General features: G+C 38.3%; 1 protein-coding gene across 1 annotated transcript in view; it reads right to left on the bottom strand.

The window, feature by feature from the left end:
* OCA2 (OCA2 melanosomal transmembrane protein) overlaps positions 1-26,686 on the bottom strand; it is a 481,450-nt gene that overhangs the window by 299,711 nt on the left and 155,053 nt on the right. The window contains exons 10-11 of the mRNA XM_049614148.1: positions 25,628-25,766; positions 17,023-17,155 (exon numbers count right to left, since the gene is read on the bottom strand). Of these exons, the coding sequence (XP_049470105.1) occupies positions 17,023-17,155; positions 25,628-25,766 (272 nt within the window). The remainder of the gene's footprint in view (positions 1-17,022; positions 17,156-25,627; positions 25,767-26,686) is intronic.

Here is a 26,686-nt window from a genome sequence, read left to right as displayed (position 1 = left end):
TACAAGCAGCAGAGCTCAAAGTGTGAAGTTTTAGAAATCCATGCCACTGCCAGATGGAGCCTGGTAGACATAGCAGTTCTCCTGTTGGAAAGGAAGGCAGAAGCCTAGGAGCAGACAGTGGGGTCTGAGGATCCCCTGGGTCACACTAGGAAAGACAGTTCCCTTCTTGGAGTGCATTTGGGAGAGGTGGCACAGCCTCTCAGGGGTCAAAAGAGTTGGAGGGTGCCAACATGCTGCCTCATTCATTAGCATAGGAACAGAAACATCTGCTGAGGGCAGCAAGCCTTGGTGCCTTGTTTTTTGCTGCACTTTATCATAAATTCTGAGCCTCTGTGCGATCCTGCAACTGCTTTTCTGGGACAAGCCAGAACAAGCTGCAGCATGGCAAGACCCTCCCCCAGAGGATCAGCATGGATCCATGCTGCACCAGTTCCCTAAAATTTGGACTTTTGAAAAACAGCCACATGCCTGAGATAAAACACAGGAGTACTGTGCCACCTGGCAGGCAGACAGCTTGGGCACAGACAAGGTGAAGGCAGGGCTCTAATGGAAGCCAAGGACACAAAAAGGGAGACTGCTCGCTCTTCTGTGAGGGCTTCTAGAACAGTGGGAGCAGATTCCCTGCTCCAGGATGAAAGTGTGGGGCAAAGCCATTTTCCCCAATCCGTCAGCACTAACAGACTTCGGTGAGGAGGCTGGAGCTGCTTACACCAAGCCCCACCCCACTACACCCTGCAGGTGCATCTTTACTAGGGCAAATCAGCCTGTGAACCAGCACAGCAGGCCCTTCACCTAGAAGACCAACACAAAACCCTCACACACACCAAGTCTACTGATTGTAGAATGCTGCAAAGTTTCAGCTCTAGTGGAAATAGGATCAGGTTTATTTTGACAAGCAGACAAAAGCACACCTAGTTAAAACACCACACACCTAACAAAGTCAAACATGCCTAGACCCCTGCACCCCCCCGCCAACTGCAAGCAAGAAGAAACTCTTCAGAGAACTGACTAGAGGGGAAAAGCATCCTAAACATAACAGCAGAGTGCAAACTCTGAAACACTTCCTGAAGCACCAGGCCTTGGATGGTATAAGACCTCTTTTTAAAATAGCTATTACTCTCAGGAGCAGAAAATATAACAGGCTTTCCTAACACACACACACACACACACAGTGACCTAGAAAAACTGACAAGACAGAGGAATTCACTGCAAAAGAAAGAACAAGAACAGGTCACAGCCAAGGATCTAATCAAAACAGATATAAGTAATATGCCTGAACCAGAATTTAAAACAACAATCACAAAGATACTAGCTGGGCCTGAGAAAAGCATAGAAGACACTAAACAATCCTTTATTACAGAGATAAAAGATCTAAAAAGTACTCAGGCTAAAATTTTTAAAAATGCTATAACTGAAATGCAAAACCAACTGACTATAATAACAAGGAAGGATGATGCAAAAGAATGAAATAGTGATATAGAAGAGAAAAATATGAAAAATAATAAAGCTGAAAAAAAAGGGAAAGAAAGGTATTGGATCATGAATGTAGACTTAGAGAACTCAGTGACTCTAGAAAGCATAATAACATTTGTATCATAGGAGTCCCAGAAGAAAAAGAGAAAAGAGGCAGAAGGTTTACTTGAGTAAATTATAGCTGAAAACTTCCCTAATCTGGGGAAGGACTTAGATATCTAAATCCTGGAGGCACAGAGAACTCCTATCAAATTAAACAAAAGCCAGCCAAAGCCAAAATATATCACAGGACAATTTGCAAAATACAGAGACAAGAAAAGAATCCAGAAAGCAGCAAGGAAAAAGAAACCCCTCACCTACAAGGAAAGAAAATTGAGGTCAGCAGTAGATCTGTCCACAGAAACCTGGCAGGCCAGAAGAGAGTGGCAGGATATATTCAACATGCTGAATGGGAAGAATATGCAGCCAGAAATACTTTATCCAGCAAGGCTGTCATTCAGAATAGAAGAAAAGATCAAAGTTCCCCAGACAAACAAAAAACTAAAGGAGTTTGTGACCACAAAATCCGCTCTGCAAAAAATATTAAAGTGGACTCTTTGAGTGGGAAAGAAAGACCAAAAGCAACAAAGACTAGAAAGGAACAGAGAAAATCACCAGAAACACCAATCTTACAGGCAATACAATGGCACTAAATTCTTCTCTATCAATATTACTGTGAATGTAAATGCACTAAATGTTCCAATAAAAAAAAATAGTGTATCAGAATGGGTTAAAAAAAATAAGACACATGTATATGCTGCTTACAGGAGACTCATTCTAGACCTAAAGACACCTGCAGATTGAAAGTGAGGGGATAGAGAATCATCTATCATGCTAATAGACATTAAAAGAAAGCCAGAGTAGCTATACTTACATCAGACAATCTAGATAAAAAATTTTTTGTTAATGTTTATTAATTTTTGAGAGAGAGAGAGACACAGTGTGATTGGGGGAGGGGCAGAGAGAGAGGGAGACACAGAATCTGAAGTAGGCTCCAGGCTCTGAGCTATCAGCACAAAGCCCAACACGGGGCTCGAATCCATGAGCTATGAGATCATGACCTAAGCCAAAGTCAACCACCAAACTGACTGTCACCCCAGCACCCCCAGACAATCTAGATTTTGAAATAGACTGTAACCACAGATGAACGAGGGCATTATATCTAATTAAGGGGTCCATCCATCAAGCAGATCTAACAATTGTAAATATTTATGCCCCCAATTTGAAAGCACTCAAATATATATTCAGTTAATAACAAACATAAAGAAATTCATTGATAATAACATAATAGTAGGGAACTTAACACCCCACTTATAGCAATGGACAGATCATCTAAGCAGAAAATAAACAAGGAAATAATGGCTTTGAATGACACACTCTACTAGATGGACTTCATAGATATATTCAGAACACCTCATCCTAAAGCAACAGAATACACATCTTTCTCAAGTGCACATGGAACATTCTCCAGAACAGATTACATACTTGATCACAAATCAGCCCTTAACAAATACAAAAACATTGAGAATGTAGCAAGCATCTTTTCTGACCACAACACTATAAAACTTTAAATCAACCACAAGAAAAAAATTTGGAAAGCCCTCAAATACATGGAAGTTAAAGAACATTCTACCAAAAATGAATGGGTTAACCAAGAAATTAAAGAGCAATTAAAAAAATATATGGAAGCCAATGAAAATGAAAACACGACAGTCCAAAACCTTTGGGATGTTACAAACCTCAAGAAGCAAACAAAGTCTCAAATGCACAACCTAACCTTACACCTAAAGGAGATAGAAAAGGAACAGCAAATAAAGTCTAAAGTCAACATAAGAAGGGAAATAATAAAGATTAAAGCAGAAATAAATAATATAGAAACAAAAAAAACAGTAGAACAAATCAACAAAACTAAGAGCTGGTTCTTTGAAAGAATCAACAAAATTGATAAATTGATAAACTCCTAGCCATACTTACCAAAAGAAAGAGGACCCAAATAGATAAAATCACAAATGAGAGAAGAGATCACAACCAACACTACAGAAATACAAACAATTATAAAAGAATACTATAAAAAATATATATGCCTACAAACTGGCCAATCTGGAAGAATTGAACAAATTTCTAGAAACATAAAAACTACTAAAAATAAAACAGAAAAAAATAGAAAATTTGAACAGACTCATAACCAGCAAAGTAATTGAAACAGTAATCAAAAATCTCCCAACAAACAAAAGTCCAGGGCCAGAGAGCTTCCAAGGGGAATTCTACCAGACATTTAAAGAAGAGTTTATACCTATTCTTCTCAAACTGTTCCAAAAATAGAAATTGAGGGAAAACTTCCAAACCCATTCTACAAGGCCAGAATTATCTTGACTCCAAAATCAAGGACACCACTAAAAACGAGATTTACAGACCAGTATGCCTGATAAACACATATGAAAAAATTCTCAACAAGATTCTAGCAAATAAAATCCAACAGTATATTAAAATAATTATTCACCATGACCTAGTGGGATTTATTCCTGGACTTCAGGGATGGTTTAATATTTGTAAATTAATCAATGTGATGCACCACATTTATACAGAAAAGGATAAGAACCGTATGATCCTCTCAGTAGATGCAAAAAAAAGCATTTGAGAAAATACAGCATCCATTCTTGAAAAAAAACCTCAACACGGTAGGGATAGAGGGAACATACCTTAACATCATAAAAGCTATACCAAAGACCTGCAATTAACATCATCCTTAATGGGGAAAAACTGAGAGCTTTTCCTCTACAGTTAGGAACAAGACAGAGATGTCCACGCTCACCACTGTTATTCAACACAGTACTGGAAGTTCTAGCCTTAGCAATCAGACAACAAAAATAAATAAAAGGCATCCAAATTAGCAAGGAAGAACTCAAACTTTCACTATTTGCAGTTGATATAATACTCTACATAGGAAACCTAAAAGACTCTACCAAAAAACGGTGATACACAAATGCTGGAGGGTCACAGGATATAAAATCAATGTAAAGAAATCTGTTGCATTTCTATACATCAATGAATAAGTAGAAACAGAAATAAAAGAATTTACCCCATTTACAATTGCACCAAAACCCATAAGATACTTGGGCGCCTGGGGCGCCTGGGTGGCTCAGTCAGTTAAGCATCCAACACTTGGTTTTGGCTCAGGTCATGATCTCATGGGAATGAGATTGAGTCCCACATCAGGCTCTGTGCTAGACATGGATCCTGCTTGGGATTCTCTCTCTTCCTCTCCCTCTGCTCTTCATCCACTCTCACACTCAAAAAAGAAAAAAAAATACCTAGGAATAAATCTAACCAAAGAGGTAAAAGATCTATACCCGAAAAATATAGAACGCCTATGAAAGAAATTGAAGAGGACATAAGAAATGGAAAAACATTCCAGGCTCATGGATTGGAAAAACAAATATTGTTAAAATGTCTATATTACCCAAAGCAATCTATACAGCCAATGCAATCGCTATCCAAATACTACCAGGTTTTCAAAGAGCTAGAATAAACAATCCTAAAATTTGTAAGGAACCACAATGACTCTGAATGGCCAAAATAATCTTTTAAAAAAAAACAATCCTTAAAAAAAAATGGAACAGAATAGAAAGCCCAGAAATGGACCCACAACTATATGGTCAATTCATCTTCGACAAAGCAGGAAAGAGCATCCAATGGAAAAACAGTCTCTTCAACAAATGGTGTCAGGAAAACTGGACAGAAACATGCAGAATAATGAACCTGAATAACTTTCTTACACCATACACAGAAATAAATTCAAAATGGATGAAAGACCTAAATGTGAGATAGGGAACCATCACACTCCTACAGAAGAAAACAGGCAGCAATGTCTTTGACCTCAGCCAGAGCAACTTCTTACTAGATCAATCTCCAGAGGCATGAAAAACAAAATAAAAAATGAAATATTTTGGGACACCTGGGTAGCTCAGTCAGTTAACTTCTGCTCAGGTCATGATCTCATGGTTCGTGAGTTTAAGCCCTGCATTGGGCTCTGTGCTAACAGCTCAGCCTGGAGCCTGTTTCAGATTCTGTGTCTCCCTGTCTCTGCCCCTTATCTGCTCACAATCTGTCTCTCAGTCTCAAAAATAAATAAACATTACAAAATTTTTTAAATGAGCTATTGGGACTTCATTAAGATAACCTTCTTCTCAGCAAAGGAAACAATCAACACAAGTAAAACAACCTATGGAATGAGAGAAGATAATTGCAAATGACATATCTGATAAAGGGTTTGTACCCAAAATCTATAAAGAACTTATCAAATTCAACACCCCAAAAAATAAATAATTCAGTTAATAAATGGGTCAAAGACATGAACAGGTATTTTTCCAAAGACATCCAGATGACTAAGAGACACATGAAAAGATGCTCAACATCACTCATCATCAGGGAAATACAAATCAAAACCATGATGAGATACCACCTCACACCTGTATGAATGGCTAAAATTAACATCACAGGAAATAACAGATGTTAGCAAGGATGCAGGGAAAGGGGAACCCTCTTACATTGTTGGTGGGGAATGCAAACTGGTGCAGCCGTTCTAGAAAACACTATGGACATTCTTCAAAAAGTTAAAAATAGAACTGCCCTATCACTCAGCAATTAAACTACTAGGTATTTACCCAAAGGATACTAAAATATGATTCGAAGGAATACATGCACCCTGATGTTTATAGCAGCATTATCAACAAGAGCCAAAGTATGGAAAGAGCCTAAATATCCATCAATGGATAAATGGATAAAGATGTGTTATACATAGGGGCACCTGGGTGGCTCAGTCAGTTGAGCATCCGACTTTGGCTCAGGTCATGATCTCACATCTTGTGAGTTCAAGCCCCACATTGGGCTCTGTGTTGACAGCTCAGAGCCTGGAGCCTGCTTTGGATTCTGTCTCTATCTCTCTCTTCCCCTCCCCTGCTCATGCTCTGTCTTTCTCTATCTCTCTCAAATATAAATAAACATTAAAAAAAATTTTTAAAGATGTGGTATATATATTGTGTATACACAGTAGAATATTATATATGTGTATTGTATATGTGTATATATTATAAATGTGTAATATTATATATGTGTATATATACACAATAGAATATTACTCAGCCATCAAAAAGAATGATTATATATGTAATATTTTATATATTTATATATTATATATATTAAGTATATATGTAATATTATATATGTGTAAATATACCAATAGAATATTATTCAGCCATCAAAAAGAACGAAATATTATATATAATATTATGTGTATATTATATGTATGTATATATTATACATGTATGTATACATGTATATACTATATACTACATATATACATGTGTATATACTATATACTATGTGTGTATATATATATATATATGAAATCTTGTCACTTGCAAATGTATTATGCTAAACAAAATAAGTCAGTCAGAAAGACAAATACCATATGATTTCACTGATATGTGGAATTTAAGAAACAAAACAGATGAACATACGGGAAGGGAAAAAAGAAAGGAAGAAAGAGGGAAGCAAACCATAAGAGACTCTTAACTATAGAGAACAAACTGAGGGTTAATGGAGGGAGGTGGGTGGGCAATAGGCTTAATGGGTGATAGGTATTAAGGAGGTCACTTGTTGTGATGAGCACTGGTTGTTATATGTAAGTGATAAATCACTAAATAGATAACTGTAATAGCCAGTTTTGTGTCTAATCAGGAATTTGAATGTTTAGCTAAACCCCCAACACACACAAATCCAGGCCTGTAAATACCCTAGCAAACATTTAAGGGAACAGTGTTAGAAATTCTATACCATCTCCTCCAAAAAGTTGAAGAGGAGTGTATACTTCTGTACTCATCCTATGAGTCCAGCAAAAAAAAAAAAAAAAGACATTACAAGAAAGTAAACTGTACATCAATTTCCCTAATGTACACAGACACAAAAATTCTATACAAAATATTAACAAGAAGCCATTTGAGCTGATGTCTGGTGAACAGGAGGGCAGATTGTGCTGGCTATTTGTGCATTTTATCAAGTAAGTCATGTTGTTTTCCAATCTGGGCACTTGTCAGACTGATACATCCTGGCCCCTGTGACTGGTGGGGCCTGGTGACAATCAGGATGACAAAATATGAACAGAGGCATCCTGTGTCAGTCAATAATGGGGTGGAACAAGTGGTTCTACTTTGATGACCAAAAGCTCAGGGCTCTGAGAACTGATGACAAGCAGGGTACTACCAGCCTTCAGTAGTAATGAAGTGAAAGGGAGCGGAGCGGGGGGGGGGGGGGGGGGGGGGGGTGCGGGGAACAGGACTTTGCAATTCATTTAGATTTTGGAGTTACTTCTTTACTTCAGCATAACCAAGCCTATTCTGACAGATGCTCTGAATGCCATCACAGACCTGCTGAACCCAAATCTCTACAATAGGGCTTGGGAATCTGTAGTAATAACAAGCATTCTAAGGGTACCTTGGTGTCTCAGTCAGTTAAGCGTCCAACTCTTGGTTTTATCTCAGGTCATGGTCTCACAGTTCATGAGATGAAGCCCTGCATTGGGCTCTGCACTGATACCCTGCTTGGGATTCTCTCTCTCCTCTCTCTCTGCCCCTCCCAACTCTCAAAAATAAATAAATAAACTCAAAAAATAAGCATTCTAAAATTGGAGAGCCCTATGCCCCATGGTGGCCCAGAGCATTTGCCCTGACACTGCATAGCTCACTCTGTGCTGATTTACATATTGTCATGGCATTGACATGGGGCTTTAGCATCACGCAGATCCCAATTATCCCCCACCCCTTCCCTCAAAGCTTTTCTCAACCCCTTACTCAGGAAGAGTAGAAGAGTTGATTATACAGATCTGTTTCCTATACTTCTAAATCCATGTATCCTAAGTTCATGTCAAGATAGTTTTCTCCAGAAGAGCTTACTAACAGCACCGAATTCCTGGGGGTGGGCCTGGTAACCTAAATATATAACAATTGTTCTCAGGTCATTCTGATCATCAGGATGGTTGGGAGAAATCTAGCATAACTGAATAAGATAACTGTCTGACTCTCCATTGAGGTACAGCTGTGCCCACACACTCATCCATTGGGATCACAGTTTCCTTAGCTCTCTCTTGGTGCAATCCTTTCCATCAGAAAACTAAAATTAAATATCAAATTATCTCATTTTACATATACTAGTTGATGATAAAACATTCTAAATATCTCTAACTGGTCATTATGTGTTGAACTGTTTCCCCCAAAACCCATGTGTTGAAGTGTTAATCCCCAATACCTCAGAATGTGACCTTATTTGAAAATAGTGTTATTGCAGGTGTAATTAATTAAGGTGAGGTCATTAGTGTGGCCACAAATCTAAGATGACTGGTATCCTTATTAATGGGGAAATATGGATATAGACACACACAGGGAGAATGCCACAGGAACATGAATCTGGCCATCTAAAAGCCAAGGGGAGAGGCCTGGAACACATCCTTACTCAGAACCAACCAATCTTATAGGCACATTGATTTTGGACTTCCAGCCTCCAGAACTGTGAGGAAATAAGCCATCCTTTAGCTTACTAAATCCTCTTAGCATCTGTGGAAATAAATCATCTATTGTTTAAGCCACTCGTCTATGGTACTTTGTTACATCAGTCCTAGAAAAACAATACATTGGTCAATGGCAAAAGTTGATCAAGGTATCCTAGTGCCAGAAATATCTTTTTTTAAAAGCCAATTTTGGTTAATTTTTTTCAAAACAGGAAAGGAATGGGATCATGTGTAGTTGTCCTCTCCATTATAAAGCTGTAAGAGGACAGAAGGATCTGGGATTCTTTTTTCTTAATAAAGGCACATGCCGTGCTCTGTAGACCACAAGAGATGAGGCATTATCAATGCTATCAAGAAAATACAGTCCTTGGAGCCAACATGGCAGAACAGCATGGGAGTTTTTTGTGTGTCTCACATCCATGAAATACAGCCAGACCAACGCTAAACCATTTTGCATACCTATAAAACTGATCACAGGATTAACACAACAATCTACACAAGCTGAACCACACAATTCAGCAGAAAGAGAAAAAATTCATTTTCATTTTCAATTTCTATTAAAAATACTTTTCTTTATTTTTTACTATATGTTTTTTTTATTTTTGTGTAAATTTTTTCAAATTCTATTTTACTTCCATCATTTTATTTTAGTATTCTTCAGGGTATTCACTTTTTCAAATTTTCAAACGATTTCCTTTTTCTTTTTTGTCTTTTTTGTTTCTTTTCTTTTTCTTGAATACAGAAAGACAAAGAAATCATGTTTATTTTTAATTTGTATTAAAAATATTTTTATTTAATTTTTTTCTGCTCTATTCTTTATTTTTGTGTAATTTTTTTTCATATTCTGTTTTACTCCCGTCATTTCAATTTAGTCTACTTCAGTGTATTCATTTTTTCAAATTTTCAAACAATTTCCTTTTTTTTCTTTTTCCCCCTTTTTTTCTCTAAGCTATCAAGCCACTTTCAACATCCAGACCAAAACACACCTATAATCTAGCATCATTTATTCGATTTGTGTGTGTGTGTGTGTGTGTGTGTGTGTTAATTTTAATATTTTTTTAATATTTTTATTTTAATTTTTTCTACCTCATTAATTCCTTTTCTCCCTTAAAAATGATGAAACGAAAGAATTCACACCAAAAGAAAGAGCAGGAAGAAACGACAGGGAATTAACCAACACAGATATAAACAAGATGTTGGAACCAGAATTTAGAATCACGATAATAAGAAGGCTAGCTGGACTCGAAAATAGATTAGAATCCCTGTATGCAGAGATGAAAGAAGTAAAAACTAGTCAGGATTAAATAAAAAATGCTATAACTGAGCTGCAATCACAGATGGATGCCATGGTGGCAAGGATGGATAAGACAGAACAGAGAATCAGCAATATAGAGGGAAAACTTATAGAGAATAATGAAGCAGGAAAAAAAAGAGGGAGATTATTGCAAAAGAGCATGATTTAAGAATTAGAGAAATCTGGGGCACCTGGGTGGCTCAATTGGCTAACCATTTGACTTCAGCACAGGTCATGATCTCACAGTTTGTGGGTTTGAGCCACGTGTCAGGCTCTGTGCTGACAGTTCAGAGCCTGGACCCTGCTTTGGATTCTCTGTCTCCCTCTCTCTCTGCCCCTCCCCCACTCACACTCTGTTTCTCTCTCTCAAAAATAAATATTTAAAAAATTGAAAAAAAGAATTAGAGAAATCAGTGACTCATTAAAAAGGAACAACATCAGAATCATAGGGTCCCAGAAGAGAAAGAGACAGAAATAGGGTAGAAGGGTTATGTGAGCAAATCATAGCAGAAAACTTTCCTAACCTGGGGAAAGACACAGACATTAAATCCAGGAAGCACAGAGGACTCTCAACAAAAACCGACCAAAACAAACAAAAACCAACAAGGCATATTGTACTCAAATTCACAAAATACTCAGGCAAGGAGAGAATCATAAAAGCAGCAAGGGGGGAAAAAAGTCCCTAACCTACAAGGGAACACAAATCAGGTTTGCAACAGACCTATCCACAGAAACTTGGCAGGCCAGAAAGGAGTGGCAGGATATATTCAATGTGCTGAATCAGAAAAATATGCAGCCAAGAATTCTTTATCCAGCAAGGCTGTCATTCAAAATAGAAGGAGAGATAAAAAGTTTCTCAGACAAACAAAAATTAAAGGATTTTGGGACCACTAAACCAACCCTGCAAGAAATTTTAAGGGGGACTCTCTGAGGGAAGAAAAGATGAAAAAATACATACATACATACACACATATATAAATAAATACCAAAAGCAACAAAACTTAGAAAGGACCAGGGAACATTGCCAGAAACTCCAACTGTACAAGCAACATAATGGCAATAAATTCTTATCTTTCAGTACTCACTCTAAACAGCAATGGACTCAATGCTCCAATCAAAAGACATAGGGTAGGGGCGCCTGGGTGGCTTGGTCGGTTAAGCGTCTGACTTCAGTTCAGGTCATGATCTCACACTCCATGAGTTCGAGCCCCATGTCAGGCTCTGTGCTGACAGCTCAGAGCCTGGAGCCTGTTTCAGATTCTGTGTCTCCCTCTCTCTCTGCCCCTCCCCTGTTCATGCTCTGTCTCTCTCCATCTCAAAAATAAATAAACATTAAAAAAAAAAGACATAGGGTAACAGAATGGATAAGAAAACAAGATCCATCTATATGCTGTTTACAAGAGACACTTTAGGCCTAGAGACACCTTCAGATTGAAAGTACAGGGATGGAGAACCATCTATCATGCTAATGGCCAACAAAAGAAAGCCAGAGTAGCCATACTTACATCACAAAGTCTAGACTTTAAAATAAAGACTGTATCAAGAGATGCAGAAGGGCATTATATCATAATTAAGGGGTCTATCCACCAAGAAGACCTAACAATTGTAAACATGTATGCGACAAATGTGGGAGTACCCAAATATATAAATCAATTAATCACAAACATAAAGAAACTCATCAACAGTAACACCATAATAGTAGGAGACTTCAACACACCACTCACAAATATGGACAGATCATCTATTCAAAAAATCAACAAGGAAGCAATGGCTTTGAAAGACACACTGGACCAGATGGACTTAACAGATATATTTAGAACATTTCATCCTAAAGCAGCATAATATACATTCTTCTCCAGTGCACATGGAATGTTCTCCAGAAAGATCACACACTGGGACACAAATCAGCCTTCAGCAAGTACAAAAAGATCGAGATCATACCGTGCATATGTTCAGACCACAATGCTATAAAACTTGAAACCAACCACAAGAAAAAATTTGGAATGGTAACAAATACTTGGAGACGAAACAACATCCTACTAAAGAATGAATGGGCTAACCAAGAAGTTAAAGAGGAAATTAAAAAGTATATGGGAGCCAAAGAAAATGATAACACCACAACCCAAAACCTCTGGGACACAGCAAAGACGGTCATAAGAGGAAAGTATATAGTAATCCAGGCCTTCCTAAAGAAGGAAGAAAGATCTCAGATACATAACCTAACCTTACGCCTTAAAGAGCTGGAAAAAGAACACCAAATAAAACCCAAGATCAGCAGAAGACAGGAAATAATAAAGATTAGAGCAGAAATTAATGCTATGGAAACAAAACAAACAGTAGGACAGATCAATGACCAAAAGCTGGTTCTTTGAGAGAATAAAAAAATTGATAAACCACTAGCCAGTTTGATCAAAAAGAAAAAGGAAAGGACCTAAATAAATAAAATCAAGAATGAAAGAGGAGAGATCACAACCAACACAGAAGAAATTAAAAACAAGAATAAGATAATATTAGAGCAATTATATGCCAACAAAATGGACAATCTGGAAGAAATGGAAAAATTCCTAGAAACGTATACACTACCAAAACTTAAACAGGAAGAAATAGAAAATTTGTACAGACACATAACCAGTAAGGAAGTCAAATTAGTAATCAAAAATCTCCCAAAAACAAGAGCTCATGGCCAGATGGCTTTCCAGGGGAATTCTACCAAACATTTAAGGAAGATTTAACACCTATTCTCCTGAAGCTGTTCCAAAAAATAGAAATGGAAGGAAAACTTCCAAACTCTTTCTATGAAGCCAGCATTACCTTGATTCTAAAACCAGACAAAGACCCGACTACATAGGACTATTATAGACCAATTCCCCCGATGAATATGCATGCAAAAATCCTCCACAACATATTAGCCAACCGGATCCAACAATACCTTTAAAAAATTATTCACCATGACCAAGTGGGATTTATACCTGGGATTCAGGGCTGGTTCAATATCCACAAAACAATTAAGGTGATTCATCACATCAATAAATGAAAGGACAAGAACCATATGATCCTCTCAATAGACACAGAAAAAGCATTTGACAAAATACACAATCCTTTCTTGATTAAAAACCCTCAAGAAAGTATCAATAGAAGATCATAAAAGCCACATACAAATGACTCAACACTAATGTCATCCTCCATAGGGAAAAACTGAGAGTTTCCCCCTAAGGTCAGGAACAAGACAGGGATGTCCACTCTCGCCATGGTTATTCAACATAGTACTGGAAGCCTTAGCATCTGCAATTAGACAACACAAAGAAATAAAAGGCATCCAAATCAGCCAAGAGGAGGTCAAACTTTCACTCTTTGCAGATGACATAACACTCTATATGGAAAACCCAAAAGATTCCACCAAAAAAACTGCTAGAACTGATTCATGAATTCAGCAAAGTGGCAGGATATAAAATCAATGCACAGAAATCGGTTGCATTCCTATTTACCAACAATGAAGCAACAGAAAGAGAAATCAGGGAATTGATCCCATTTACAATTGCACCAAAACCCATAAAATACCTAGGAATAAATCTAACCAAAGAGGTGAAAAATCTATATACTGAAAACTATAGGAAGCTTATGAAAGAAATTGAAGAAGACACAAAGAATGGAAAAAGATTCCATGCTCCTGGATACGAAGAACAAATATTGTTAAAATGGCAAAGTAGCCAAGAAATCTACATGTTCAATGCAATCCCCATCAAAATAACACCAGCATTCTTTAAAGAGATAGAACAAATAATCCTAAAATTTGTATGGAAGCAGAAAAGACCCCAAATAGCCAAAGCAATCTTGAAAAAGAAAACCAAAGCAGGAGGCATCACAATCCCAGGATTCAAGCTACACTACAAAGCTCTAATCATCAAGACAGTATGGTACTGGCACAAGAACAGACACTCAGATCAATGGAACAAAATAGAGAACCCAGAAAGGGACCCACAAATGTATGGCCAACTGATCTTTGACAAAACAGGAAAGAATATCCAGTGGAATAAAGACAGTCTCTTCTGCAAGTGGTGCTGGGAAAACTGGACAGTGACATACAGAAGAATGAACCTGGACCACTTTCTTACACCAGACACAAAAATAAACTCAAAATGGATGAAAGACCTAAATGTAATACAGGAAGCCATCAAAACCCTTGAGGAGAAAGCAGGCAAAAACCTCTTTGATCTTGGCCGCAGCAAGTTCTTATTCAACACGTCTCCAGAGGCAAGGGAAACAAAAGCAAAAATGAACTACTGGGACCTCACCAAAATAAAAATCTGCACAGCGAAGGAAACAATCAGCAAAACTAAAAGGCAACCTATAGGATGGGAGAAGATATTTGCAAACGACATATCAGATAAAGGGTTAGTATCCAAAATCTATAAAGAACCTATCAAACTCAACACCCAAAAACCAAAGAACCCTGTGAAGAAATGGGCAAAATACATGAATAGTCACCTCTCCAAAGAAGACATCCAGATGGCCAACCGACACATGAAAAAATGTTCAACATCACTCCTCATCAGGGAAATACAAATCAAAACCACAATGAGATACCACCTGACACCTGTCAGAATGGCTAATATTAACAACTCGGGCAACAACAGATGTTGGCGAGGATGTGGAGAAAGAGGATCTCTTTTGCATTCCTGGTTGGAATGCAAGCTGGTGCAGCCACTCTGGAAAACAGTATGCAGTTTCCTCAAAAACCTAAAACTTGAACTACCCTACGACCCAGCAATTGCACTACTAGGTATTTTTCCAAGGGATACAGGTGTGCTGTTTCAAAGGGACACATGCACCCCAATATTTATAGCAGCACTGTCAACAATAGCCAAAGTATGGAAAGAGCCCAAATGTCCATCGATGGATAAATGGATAAAGAAGATGTGGTATATATACACAATGGAGTATTACTCAGTAATCAAAAGGAATGAAATCTTGCCATTTGCAGCTACATGGATGGAACTGGAGGGTATTATGCTAAGAGAAATTCGTAAGAGAAAGACAAATATCAGATGATTTCACTCATATGAGGACTTTAAGAGACAAAACAGATGAACATAAGGGAAGGGAAACAAAAATAATATAAAAACAGGGAGGGGACAAAACAGAAGAGACTCTTAAATATGGAGAACAAACTGAGGGTTACTGGAGGGGTTGTAGGAGGCGGGACGGGCTAAATGGGTAAGGTAAATGGGTAAGGGGCACTAAGGAATCTACTCCTGAAATCGTTGCACTATATGCTAATTTGGATGCAAATTTTTAAAAATAAAATGAAAATTTAAAAATAAAAAGGATTACATAAAAAGGACAGTTCTCTTTAGCCCCCAACACCTGTGTTTGCACCCCCCTTATCTCCAGTCCCCCATCCTAGGCTCACCCCCTATAGTTCAGGTCCTGTTGGGTGGGGCCTATGCCAATCCTAGTGCCCCATGAGCATCTGAAGCACAGGAAATGTGCCCACTTGTCCTGCACTTACATCATCTTCAGTTGGGGCTAGGCGGAGGGTCCACCCAGAATTTCTTACTGCTTGGTCATGTTTAAAGTACCATTTCTACATCCACAAGGACACTCCAATGTTTTTTGCATTTGGTCAATAAGCATTTCCTAAAATAGACATTTCTGTGTATCATTCCATTTCTCTGGAAGAGGTGGATGACTACATTTTACTAAGAACAAGCTTGTCTTATATGGATGACTCTTGAGAGGGTATATAAGGTAATATTTTCCAAACTAGAACAAAAATTGTCAAATTCTGAATACAAAAGTCACGAATGAAAGAAAGGCAAATCTGCCAAGTACAGTTACATCTGATGAGCAGGAGGGCTGGTAACAAAACCTATAGATCCTTACCTATTCATACAAAAATGGTATTTTGTTATCTTACTAAAGATAAAACCTGAAGTCCTGTACAACACAAGGACAGAGTAATAACAGGATGAGAGAGGTAAATATACAATCTATGAGCTCTGTGAGGACACCACACCATCTGAAACTACAGAGAAAGAAATGCACCTTTGTTAATGTACTCCTGTCACCCAGATGTGGTCTGCTACCCGGGTAACCTGCACAATGTCCTATATTGGTCTGGCTGAGGAGAGGATGGCTATTTCCCAAATAATCTCTTGCTTGTAATATATCCTCATCAGTAATGTTCTCAATAAAACATTTACCAAAATTTTAGGTGAGAAAAATGCAAAGCCATAAGATGGTCATGAGCCCTCTTCCTGCTGCCTGGTGCCTCGCCAACATTCTTGACTGACATGGTACATTGTCCTCTGTGCTGGATTATGTTGCCACTTTTGTAATCACATTTAATCACAAAGTATGACGTATTTGAACACTAAAGTCTCTATACTATGCTACTTACGTTGTATACACGTGGTTTAATGATGTCATGGCATGCAAACTATAAACAGAAGACATTGCTTCCCACATTTCACTCTACAAAAAACTAAAGAAGTCCATGGATTTAAAGCCCCTGAAAGCACAGTGCATACCAGGAGGCAGATGGGAACATATCTCAGTATGTAAGAAAACTCCTGCCTTTCTGTGGCAATTTCTTCTGGAAAAAATAATATTATAATACTAAACTCTAAGACTATATGAAGGTGTTTATACTCACCAACAATCTCACTGGGCTCCCTGTTATAAAGCTTTTTGTTCCAGAAAAGGAGTCTGAGGAGTGGAAAGGAGAACAGTAGAATGAGGCAAATCCCAACGAACATGTGTGCAGTAAATCCTGCGAAGTCCAGGCCCTAGAAATAGAAAAGAGGAAATGAAATGACAGATAGGACTTTCCCATGAAATAACAGATAGCACAGCTCCCTCTTCAGGGATCACCCCCCACATGAGGGTTCCAGGGAGGGCATAACACCGAGACCCAGCAGGGGCAGGCACATCAGTATGGTGGATGTTAGCACAAGGGCCACAAAGTCCAGCACAACACCCAAGAAAGAACAGGTACTCTTCTTTACAATATTGAAAATGCTTAAGGTTTGTTTCTTTCATATTGATAAACCAATTCAAACCCGAAAAACAATCAACCTTAGGAGAAAACAAAAACAGGCTATCACAGACACTCTTAATCTTAACTGGGTCTACCTTCACCACACAGGACTGACACATTCTCCCAGGACAAATAAAGACTGACAGGGGCAAAACATAAAACTATGTGGCAATATTTGCCCATTTCAAGATAAACTTGTTTTTTTTTTTAATATTTCATGTAAATCCCTGCTATCTATGTGAAAGAGCATCCTTGGCTGGAGAGCACAGCCCTCTACAGGGTGACCAGTGGCCATCAGGACTGAGGTGGTTCAGAGTGTCCCTACTGTCCACAAGGGGTCCAGGAAAGAACTTCTCCATCTCGTCACACTTCCTTTGCCTGTCTGCAGAATTATCTGCCATGGTCAGCTGCTGAGGATATCTCTCTTTGGGGATAAAATCTCCACTCGGTTAATCTGTCAAGGAATAAGTCAGCAGCATCATTGGCTGGTTTTGTCTTTCTTTTACTCAGTGCTTATACCTCAACGGTATGGTGAAGGTGATCCCTGAGCCCCCAGCATGACAGATAAAGTTGTTGTCCCCATGAAGTTGTCCATGAGAACCAACTTCTCATCTGGTGAGAACTCTAGGTTTTATCTGCAGTGTCTATGGACCACTGGTGCCACAAAGGAGGTTAGAAGCCCAGTGACAAAGTGCAGGTATGGGGGGCTACTCCAGGGCAGGAAGGACCACAGTAGTGTGGCAGATATATGTGCTCACACAGAATGTGGGCAAGTCTCTCTACCCCGGGGTGGGGGGGGGGGGTGCACTCAGGGGGCTAGAGGGGCAAGTCCCAGAGAATGTAAGTGAGTACCTTGAGAGACAGTGCCCAAGACAGGGGTCAGGAAGACCACCTTAAAAAGGTCTGCATTAGGAGGAGAAATATTTACTATATTGTTGCTTATTAAAATTTATTTGTCCTTTTCACTTCTAGAAAAGATCTAAAACCACTTCTAAATTTACTAAATATATAACTAGAAGCCATTATCGGTAAAGTTGTGTCAGAGTTTAGGCTTGACAGTTGTACAATAATCTGAAGTTCTTAATCTCTTACAGTTAGTTATCTGCACGTTCAGTGGTTACCCGGGAAAACAGCATTACGAACGATAGATGGAGCTGCATGAATTCATCCATACATAGACAGCAAGAAACCTACAAAGAGGTGGGACTCAAAGAATGTTTTTTTTTTTAAACGTTTATTTATTTTTGAGACAGAGAGAGACAGAGCATGAACGGGGGAGGGGCAGAGAGAGAGGGAGACACAGAATCGGAAACAGGCTCCAGGCTCTGAGCCATCAGCCCAGAGCCCAACGCGGGGCTCGAACTCACGGACCGCGAGATCGTGACCTGGCTGAAGTCGGACGCTTAACCGACTGCGCCACCCAGGCGCCCCTCAAAGAATGTTTTTAATGGCCATATAAGATTTCACCACTTTTCTGGTAGTTCTTCAATAAGGATATTACCTTGGACTTGGTGTTCATCTATAGAACTCATGCCCCAAACATCTAGTTTAAAAAAGTCCACAAAACTTTCAGGGACACCTCAAAATCTTTTAATGTCTTCTAAAATTAAAAGCAAAAAGTGTTGCTGGAGGGGAGGTGGGCAGGGACATGGGTTAAATGGACGATGGGTTAAATGGACGAGGGCACTCATTGTGATGAGCACTGGGTGTTGTTGCTAAGTGATGAATCACTAAATTCTACTCCTGAAACTAATATTACACTGTATGTTAGCTGGAATTTAAATAAAAACTGGGAAAAAAGCAAAAGAAGAACTTTTGAGTCAAAGAAAATGGCCTAAAATAATATGAATATATTTGTCTTTATACCAACTCAGTCATAGAATATAATTAATATTTTTTGAAGGAAGGTGACCACTAAGGCAGAGGTATTTGTATCCTGAGTAATTCTGGGTCCTTTTTTGAACATATTAACTATAAATTTTTTGTCCTGTTAGAAACTATGGGGAAATTGAAAAAAAAAGTGAGGGGTGGATTAAAGAAAGAAAAAGACTAAGGGGGTCCTAGGAGGCCTTCACAACAAAACAATACAACTTTGAGTGGAAGTATTTGGTTGCTACCAGAGTTGTAATGGGTGGATTTATCAAGTAAGAACAATGCAGAGTGGGAAAATCGCAGCTGAAAAATTTAAGAATAATACAGGCAGATGAAATATATCATGGGATGCAAATAGTTTCACTAAGCTTATTAGGTGCATGTATCTGGGCCTACCTGCTGCTTTACGTGCCTCTGTAATTTCCTACACTCTTCTCCTTAATGTTCTCAGTAACAAAACCACCCACTATTACACTTCCATCAATACAATGCTTAAATGCAGCCCTGTCTTGCAAGGTGCTGGTTTTATTTTGTCCCCTTTAGTCTTGTTTTGTACTGTTTTGGTTTGGGATCCACTGAGCTATGTTATTATTAATTTTCCACAAAGTCCTCATTTGACAGTGGAAGTGGTCAAAATTTGAGACATGTAAAACTATGAAAAAAGGATCCCCCTCAGAATCATATTAGAACATCCACAGCTTCATAAACTATATATATTCAAAGGGGATATATGTATCATCTGTCTGAGTAACTCTTGGCTCACCAATATCATTTTCTAGGGGTCATGCTTTCAGGCTAACTCTGGGACAAAGTCAAAACAGTCAACTGGGTTGGAGAATGGCTTAGCTGAATTTGCTGTATGTTTTCATAAATATCATGGTGTAACTTGAAGATTGAATCATATCTGGATACTCAATAAGTAGAAGACCCCAGCTCTATAGAGTGGGTGTGATGACAGGAGGGATCTGGTGTGGTACATCCTTAATATGAGGATACATGGAGTATGTGGAGGAGAGGTCATGATATACATGGATCTGAGGAAGGTAGAAACCTCTGGAAAAGGCATAGAAATGGGTCATCCCAACACACAGAAAACAAAGCAGGCCATAGAGGGCATGAGGTCTACTACAGAATGTTGACCCAAGAGGAAAGATTGTAAAAAAAAAAAAATTTAAAAAAAGCAGAACTCCAAGGCCCACAGATATTGGAGAGCCATGTGGAATCAGAAAACCCACAAAGGAAACTAAGAGGAAGTGATAGGAAAGGCAGAGCAGGAAACAGCAGAGAGTGACAGCATCAAAGTTGTCAGCTGATGGAGTGGAAGAAAATGGTGGTGGAAGAGCAGCAAAAGAACACCCCAGCATGCATACTGCATGGTGTGAAAGCCCTGAGGAATGTCCCAGTGTACACTTCTCTGGGGCACCATGGAGAAAGTCTTCCTCTGACCTATGAGATGTCATTCAGAAGCACAGGGGACATGGCTCCCCTAAACAGATTTTTCAACTGTTATTTAAAAGATAGTTAAACAGTTGTGTTCAACACTGATAAGTCTCCCTAGAACAAGCATAAAGGGGTATATGTAACCAGCAAAGGATTACATCCCTGTTAGCCCACTGGGAGATGAAGGAACAAGGCATTATTGAAAGTCCTACTACAGTGTAGAAGGACCCTGGAAGTCTTCCCCACCCACCTGTTCAGTACTGGAAATCCCACCAACAAAGAACCATCCTAAGAGATCTGGGAGCAGTGAACAGGGTGTAGAAGTGTATGTTGGAAGAACTTTCTTCATAACTCCCTTTAACTTCTTCCTAATCCTCAGGGAATGTGGAAGAATTTTCTTATGTGACTTATTTTACTGTTCCAAGGTCCAGTACTGTTTTTTATAATTCCTCTGAATTACATATGGAGTATTAACTTTCTTCATTAATATTTTAAAAATTAATTTCAAAATTAATTTTTATTTTATAATCTTTTTTCTTCCTAGTTCAGTTCATAGATAAACAACCAAATAATGCAGAATAAATGTGCACACAAATGTGTGGCTGTGCTATCATTGATAATGAGGTTTTATAAATTAATCTCTGCTGAAGACACTATCCCTGGAGCCATAAGTTCATTTGTATCTCTATACAAATAAGTATTCTCTTATCTCTGAGCTACTATAAAATAAATTAAAACCACACTTGGTTATCTACAAGAGGACATTCATTAGATACCTTTCCTGTGATAGACAGTTTAACCCAAAAATTCAAGGAAAGTCATTAAGTAGAAGACAAGGAACTCCATCTTCCATAAAACAAGGATAGCCCTAAAGCCATTTCCCCAGAGGATGTCACTTGGGCACAAAGCTGTGTGAGAAGCCTAGGCTAAGCCTCAATGCAGAGAGGGTGCTCACCTCCACGGCCCTCTGTGAATTTTTATGAAAACCTGACCTTTCTCACTTACTGTCATATTTAAACTCTTGATATTTACAACAGCATGCCAGCATGTCATGGAGGAATGTGGAACTAGTATAACAGACTGTCCCTTCAGCTTTCTATATGAGTTGGTAGAGTCCCAGGACTCAGAGCCCATCTAGGGTCACATTCTACTGTTTAGTTCAGAGCATTCAGATTTAGGACTCTAAAGGAAGGCTTAAAATGATGCAAAGTTAACTCAGTTTGTGCCAAGAAAGACATCATGCTCAGGATTTTACATTAATACTAATGTGATGCTCGCCAGGGACAGCTAAGCTGTTGCATTAATTCATTAATATGTTGTCATAAGAAGAAGAAAAAAGGGGAGACAAATAAAAGAAACTGAAAGCCAATTTCTAAAAGCAATCTAATGAAATGGAGTAGCCATGCTCTTACTTGAACTATTTCTATACCTATTTTACTATAAATTGTTTTCTATTTGAACTTTTAAGGCTTTAGCTTTTACATTTATGTCTGTGATCCACTTATGAGTTAGTTTTTAGGTAAACTGGAAAGTGTGGATTGATGTTCATTTTTCCTGCATATGAATGTCCAATTTGTTCCAGAACCATTTGTGAAAAAAAAAAAAAACAACAATTCTTTCTCCACTGAACTGGCTTTCCACCTTTGTTTGTTAAAAATCATTTGTTCATCTATGTGGAGGTCTACATGCAGACTCTACTTTGTCCCATTTACCTATTTACTTTTAGTGATGCTAATACCACACTGTCTTGACTATTGTAGCTTTATAATAAATCTTGGAATTAGGTAGCACTAGCCCTCCCAATTTGTTCTTCCCATTAAGAGTTATTTTTGGACATTCTGGACACTTGAGTTTCCAAATAAATTTTAGAATCAATCTGTCAATTTCTACCAAAAACAACAAACCTGCTATGGTTTTGATAGGGATTGTATAAATCTGTAGATCAATCTGGGAAGAACTGATATGTTAACAATATTGGGTCTTCTGATCCATCAACAAAGTATCTCTTTCCATTTAATTAGATCTTTAATTACTCTACAATATTTTATAGTTTTCAGTATACAGGTGTTACATATGTTTGGTCAGATTTACCCTAAAGTATTTTATATATCAATGCTAATTTCCAATTGTATACTGCTAGAATATAGAAAACCACTAATTTTTCTATATTGATCTTTTATTGCACACTTGTCAAATTTATTATTTCTAGAAGCTTTTTTACAGATTCTTTCAGACTGTCTACATGGACAGTCACGTCATCTGTAAATAAAGGCTTCCAATTCTTCCTTTCTGATATGGATGATTTGTATTTCTTTTCTTATCTTATTGTATCAGCTAGAGCCCCCACTAAAATGTTACATTGAAGTGGTGAGAATGGACATCTTTGTCGTGTTTCTGATCTAAGGAAGAGGCATTCACATCTAAGTATTATGCTATCTGTAGTGTTTTCAGAAATGCTCCTTATTGGACTTATAAAGTTCTCTTATTTTCTAGTTTATTGAGAGATTTTTAAGCAGTAATGGATGTTGGATTTTGCCAAATATTTTTCTGCATCTCAATAGATGAACTTTATTATTTAGTTTGTTATTATTTTAGTTTTTATATGAACTTTGTCATTTAGTTTGTTAGTAAATTACACTGATTGGTTTTTCAAATATCATACCAATCTTCCATTCCTAGGATAAATTCTACTTGGTTATGATATATTATCCATTTTACATATTATTAAATTGGATATGATAATTTTTTAAAAATTATGTTTAAAAATTAAAAATCAAAAATCTATGTTCATAAAACATTTGTTAATACTTTTATTATATTGGTTTTGTCCACTTTAGGTGTCAGGGTCTCGTAGAATGAGTTGGAAAGTATTCTCTCCTCTTTAATTTACTGTGAAGCTTTATGTAGAGGTGGTATTATAGCATTATCTCTTCCTTAAGTATTTGGAGAATTCACCAAAAAAGACATCTTAACCTTGGTCTCTCCAGACTCTCAGTTCTGTCTCCTAAACTCGGGCAGTCTGATGAGCTCCACATGGGTTTTTCCCTCTCTGTACTGCATCCTGGAAACTCTCTCAAGGCAGTGAACTGGGGCAATGATAGGGTTCACCTCATTTGCTTCCCAATTCTCAAAAAACACTGTAATTTTTTTGTCTGATGCCCTGTATCTTGATTACCATTATCTGGTTTTGCTTTGTTTGGGGTTTTGTTTTTTGAATTTTCGTTAATTTTCTTTTTGGATATCTCAAGCATCAGGGTAAATCCCTGTTACTCTATCTTGGCAGAGCAGAAGCTGTGTATCTTTATTCATCCATGTGTATCTACATACAAACATTCTGGGAAACTAGATGCACCAAATCATTAAGAGGATTTATCTCTGAATGGTGAGATTATGACAATTTTTAAAACTTGTGTGTATGATATACATTTTCTACAATAAATGTATCACTGCAAAATAAAAATAAAACAGTATCTTTCTCTAAAAATAGTTCTGTTCAGGGGCACCTGAGTGGTTGAGTGATCAATTTCAGCTCAGGGCATGATCTCATGGTCCATGAGTTCAAGGCCTGCATCAGGATGTATGCTGACAGCTCAGAGCCTGGAGCCTGCTTCAGATTCTGTGTCTCCCTCTCTCTTTGCCCTTCCCCCACTCATGCTCTGTCTCTCTCAAGAATGAATAAATGTTTTTAAAAAATTAAAAATACTTCTCTTCAAGGTGTCTGATGCCTATCTTGGGTGATAGGCGCTCCTAGAACAGATCACAAGGCTCTGCCACCTTCTGATGTGTTCTAGAATAACATGATACTGGGCATACTGCTCAGTTCACACAGGAAGCCTGGTGAAGTGTTGCCAGTTGGTTTCCCAGGGTAACTAGGGAGCATTAAAGTTTAGACAAAGCACCTAAGTCATACCCTGGATATCAATACCTTAGAACTATGCTCAAAGGCTTAAATATTTTTATAGAAGACAGCATAAACACACACAAATATACTGGCACACTTCATAGACACACACATAAACATATCATCTAAAATAAATGATACTGGGGCGCCTGGGTGGCGCAGTCGGTTGGGCGTCCGACTTCAGCCAGGCCACGATCTCGCGGTCCGTGAGTTCAAGCCCCGCGTCAGGCTCTGGGCTGATGGCTCAGAGCCTGGAGCCTGTTTCGGATTCTGTGTCTCCCTCTCTCTCTGCCCCTCCCCCGTTCATGCTCTGTCTCTCTCTGTCCCAAAAATAAATAAACGTTGAAAAAAAAATTTAAAAAAAATAAAATAAAATAAAATAAATGATACCAATTTGGAAACATTTTTGCTGACACTTCACAGAAGAGCTACTGAGAAAATTCTAATGACCAAAGAACGATAAATGAAACCTATATAATTTCAAACTCTTTAAGATGTATAAAATACTGTTTTCACTCTCTAATACTTTTTTACTTTAGCATACAAAGAAATTATATGTTAATATTTATAAGAGCTTTCCAAAAATTCCTAAAGACCTTCATTTTATGACCCTTTAAAAAATGTTTAAGTTCTTCATCAGTGAATTCATCCACCACAATTGAAAATGTGAGGGACAGATTATTTTATTTTTAACATTAGTTGGAAGAAACCTCAGTTCCCATTAATATAATGCAAACATCATCTACTACACCTAAGTACATCATGTTATCCATCCTTTTCTTAATAATTTATCAGAATGGAAATGAATCAATTCAAACCACTTCACTCTACACTGGAGGATCAGTCACCTAATCTCCCCTCTCAAGATAACCAATAACACTTAATATGAAGAAGTGACATAGAAGAGCTTAATTTCTAATAAAGTCTTCCACATTGGGTAGAATGCCAAATGGGCAGGTAAGTTGGGACCTATATGTATTGAAAGCAACCCTATTACACTGTACATACCATCTTCCTCAACTCCTGGTTGGAAACAATAATGACGTTTGGTGGGTCCCCAATGGCAGTGGCAGCTCCTCCAATATTTGTGAAGATCACTTCTGCAATGAGGACTTGTCTTGGATCAAGGTTGAGCACCTCACACAATCTGTCACAAATGGAGGAAAATAAAAGTAGCCATGTTCTTCAATTGTACAATCTAAATATTTTTAATGCACTTGTTTGTATAAGGGAGGCACACCACACACACACACACACACACACACCTATAAGAAGTAAAATGCTGGAGGATGAACAAAGACAATGTTTACAGAGCTACAGTTGACCCTCAGAATTGCATTTCTTTGAAAGTCAACCAACCACCCACCTGTGGTTGGTTTCACATCAGTGTGAAAATGTACCCTCATCAACCCCCCATAGATCTGGAGGGAGCACAGTCCCTTGTGTGCAGGCCCTGACACAAGTCTGCTGGCCACCAGACCCTTCTGAGTCAGGGGTGGGGCAGAGCAGACAGCACCACAACTCAGTAGCTTACACCAAGTCTACCAACGTAATTCATTACCCACCTTCCCTTTCTCAGATGCTATCTTCTTGCCCCTCCCCTCTAAATACTATCCATAGACTTCTTCCTTAGAGAAGGAGCACACACTCTACAGCTGTGGTTCCCTATCTTGACTGCACATAAGATTTGTCTGGGAACCTTTGAAAGTCCTGCTGCCCGGCCCATGACAGACTAATCCCTGGGAGTGGGCCTGGGCAGCAGAAGTCTACAGGCTCCCAATGTGGATACAATGAGCCCAAAGTTGAAAAATGTTGGGATTCCTGGGTGGCTCAGTCAGTTAAGCCTCTGACTCTTGATTTTGGTTCAGGTCGTGATCTCTCACAGTCACGAGATGGAGCCCTGCTCCACTGAGTGTGGAGCCTACTTGAGATTCTGTCCCTCCCTCTCCCTCTGCCCCTACCTCACTTGTGTGCTCTCTCACACATGCTTTCTCTCAAAAAAAAATTAGAGAGAAAGAAAAGAAAGAAAGAAAGAAAGAAAGAAAGAAAGAAAGAAAGAAAGAAAGA

Source organism: Panthera uncia, assembly GCF_023721935.1.
Source record: "Panthera uncia isolate 11264 chromosome B3 unlocalized genomic scaffold, Puncia_PCG_1.0 HiC_scaffold_1, whole genome shotgun sequence".
NCBI lineage: Eukaryota > Metazoa > Chordata > Mammalia > Carnivora > Felidae > Panthera > Panthera uncia.
The sequence above is the reverse complement of the archived record's forward strand: the minus strand, read 5'-3'. Positions and strand labels throughout refer to the sequence as shown.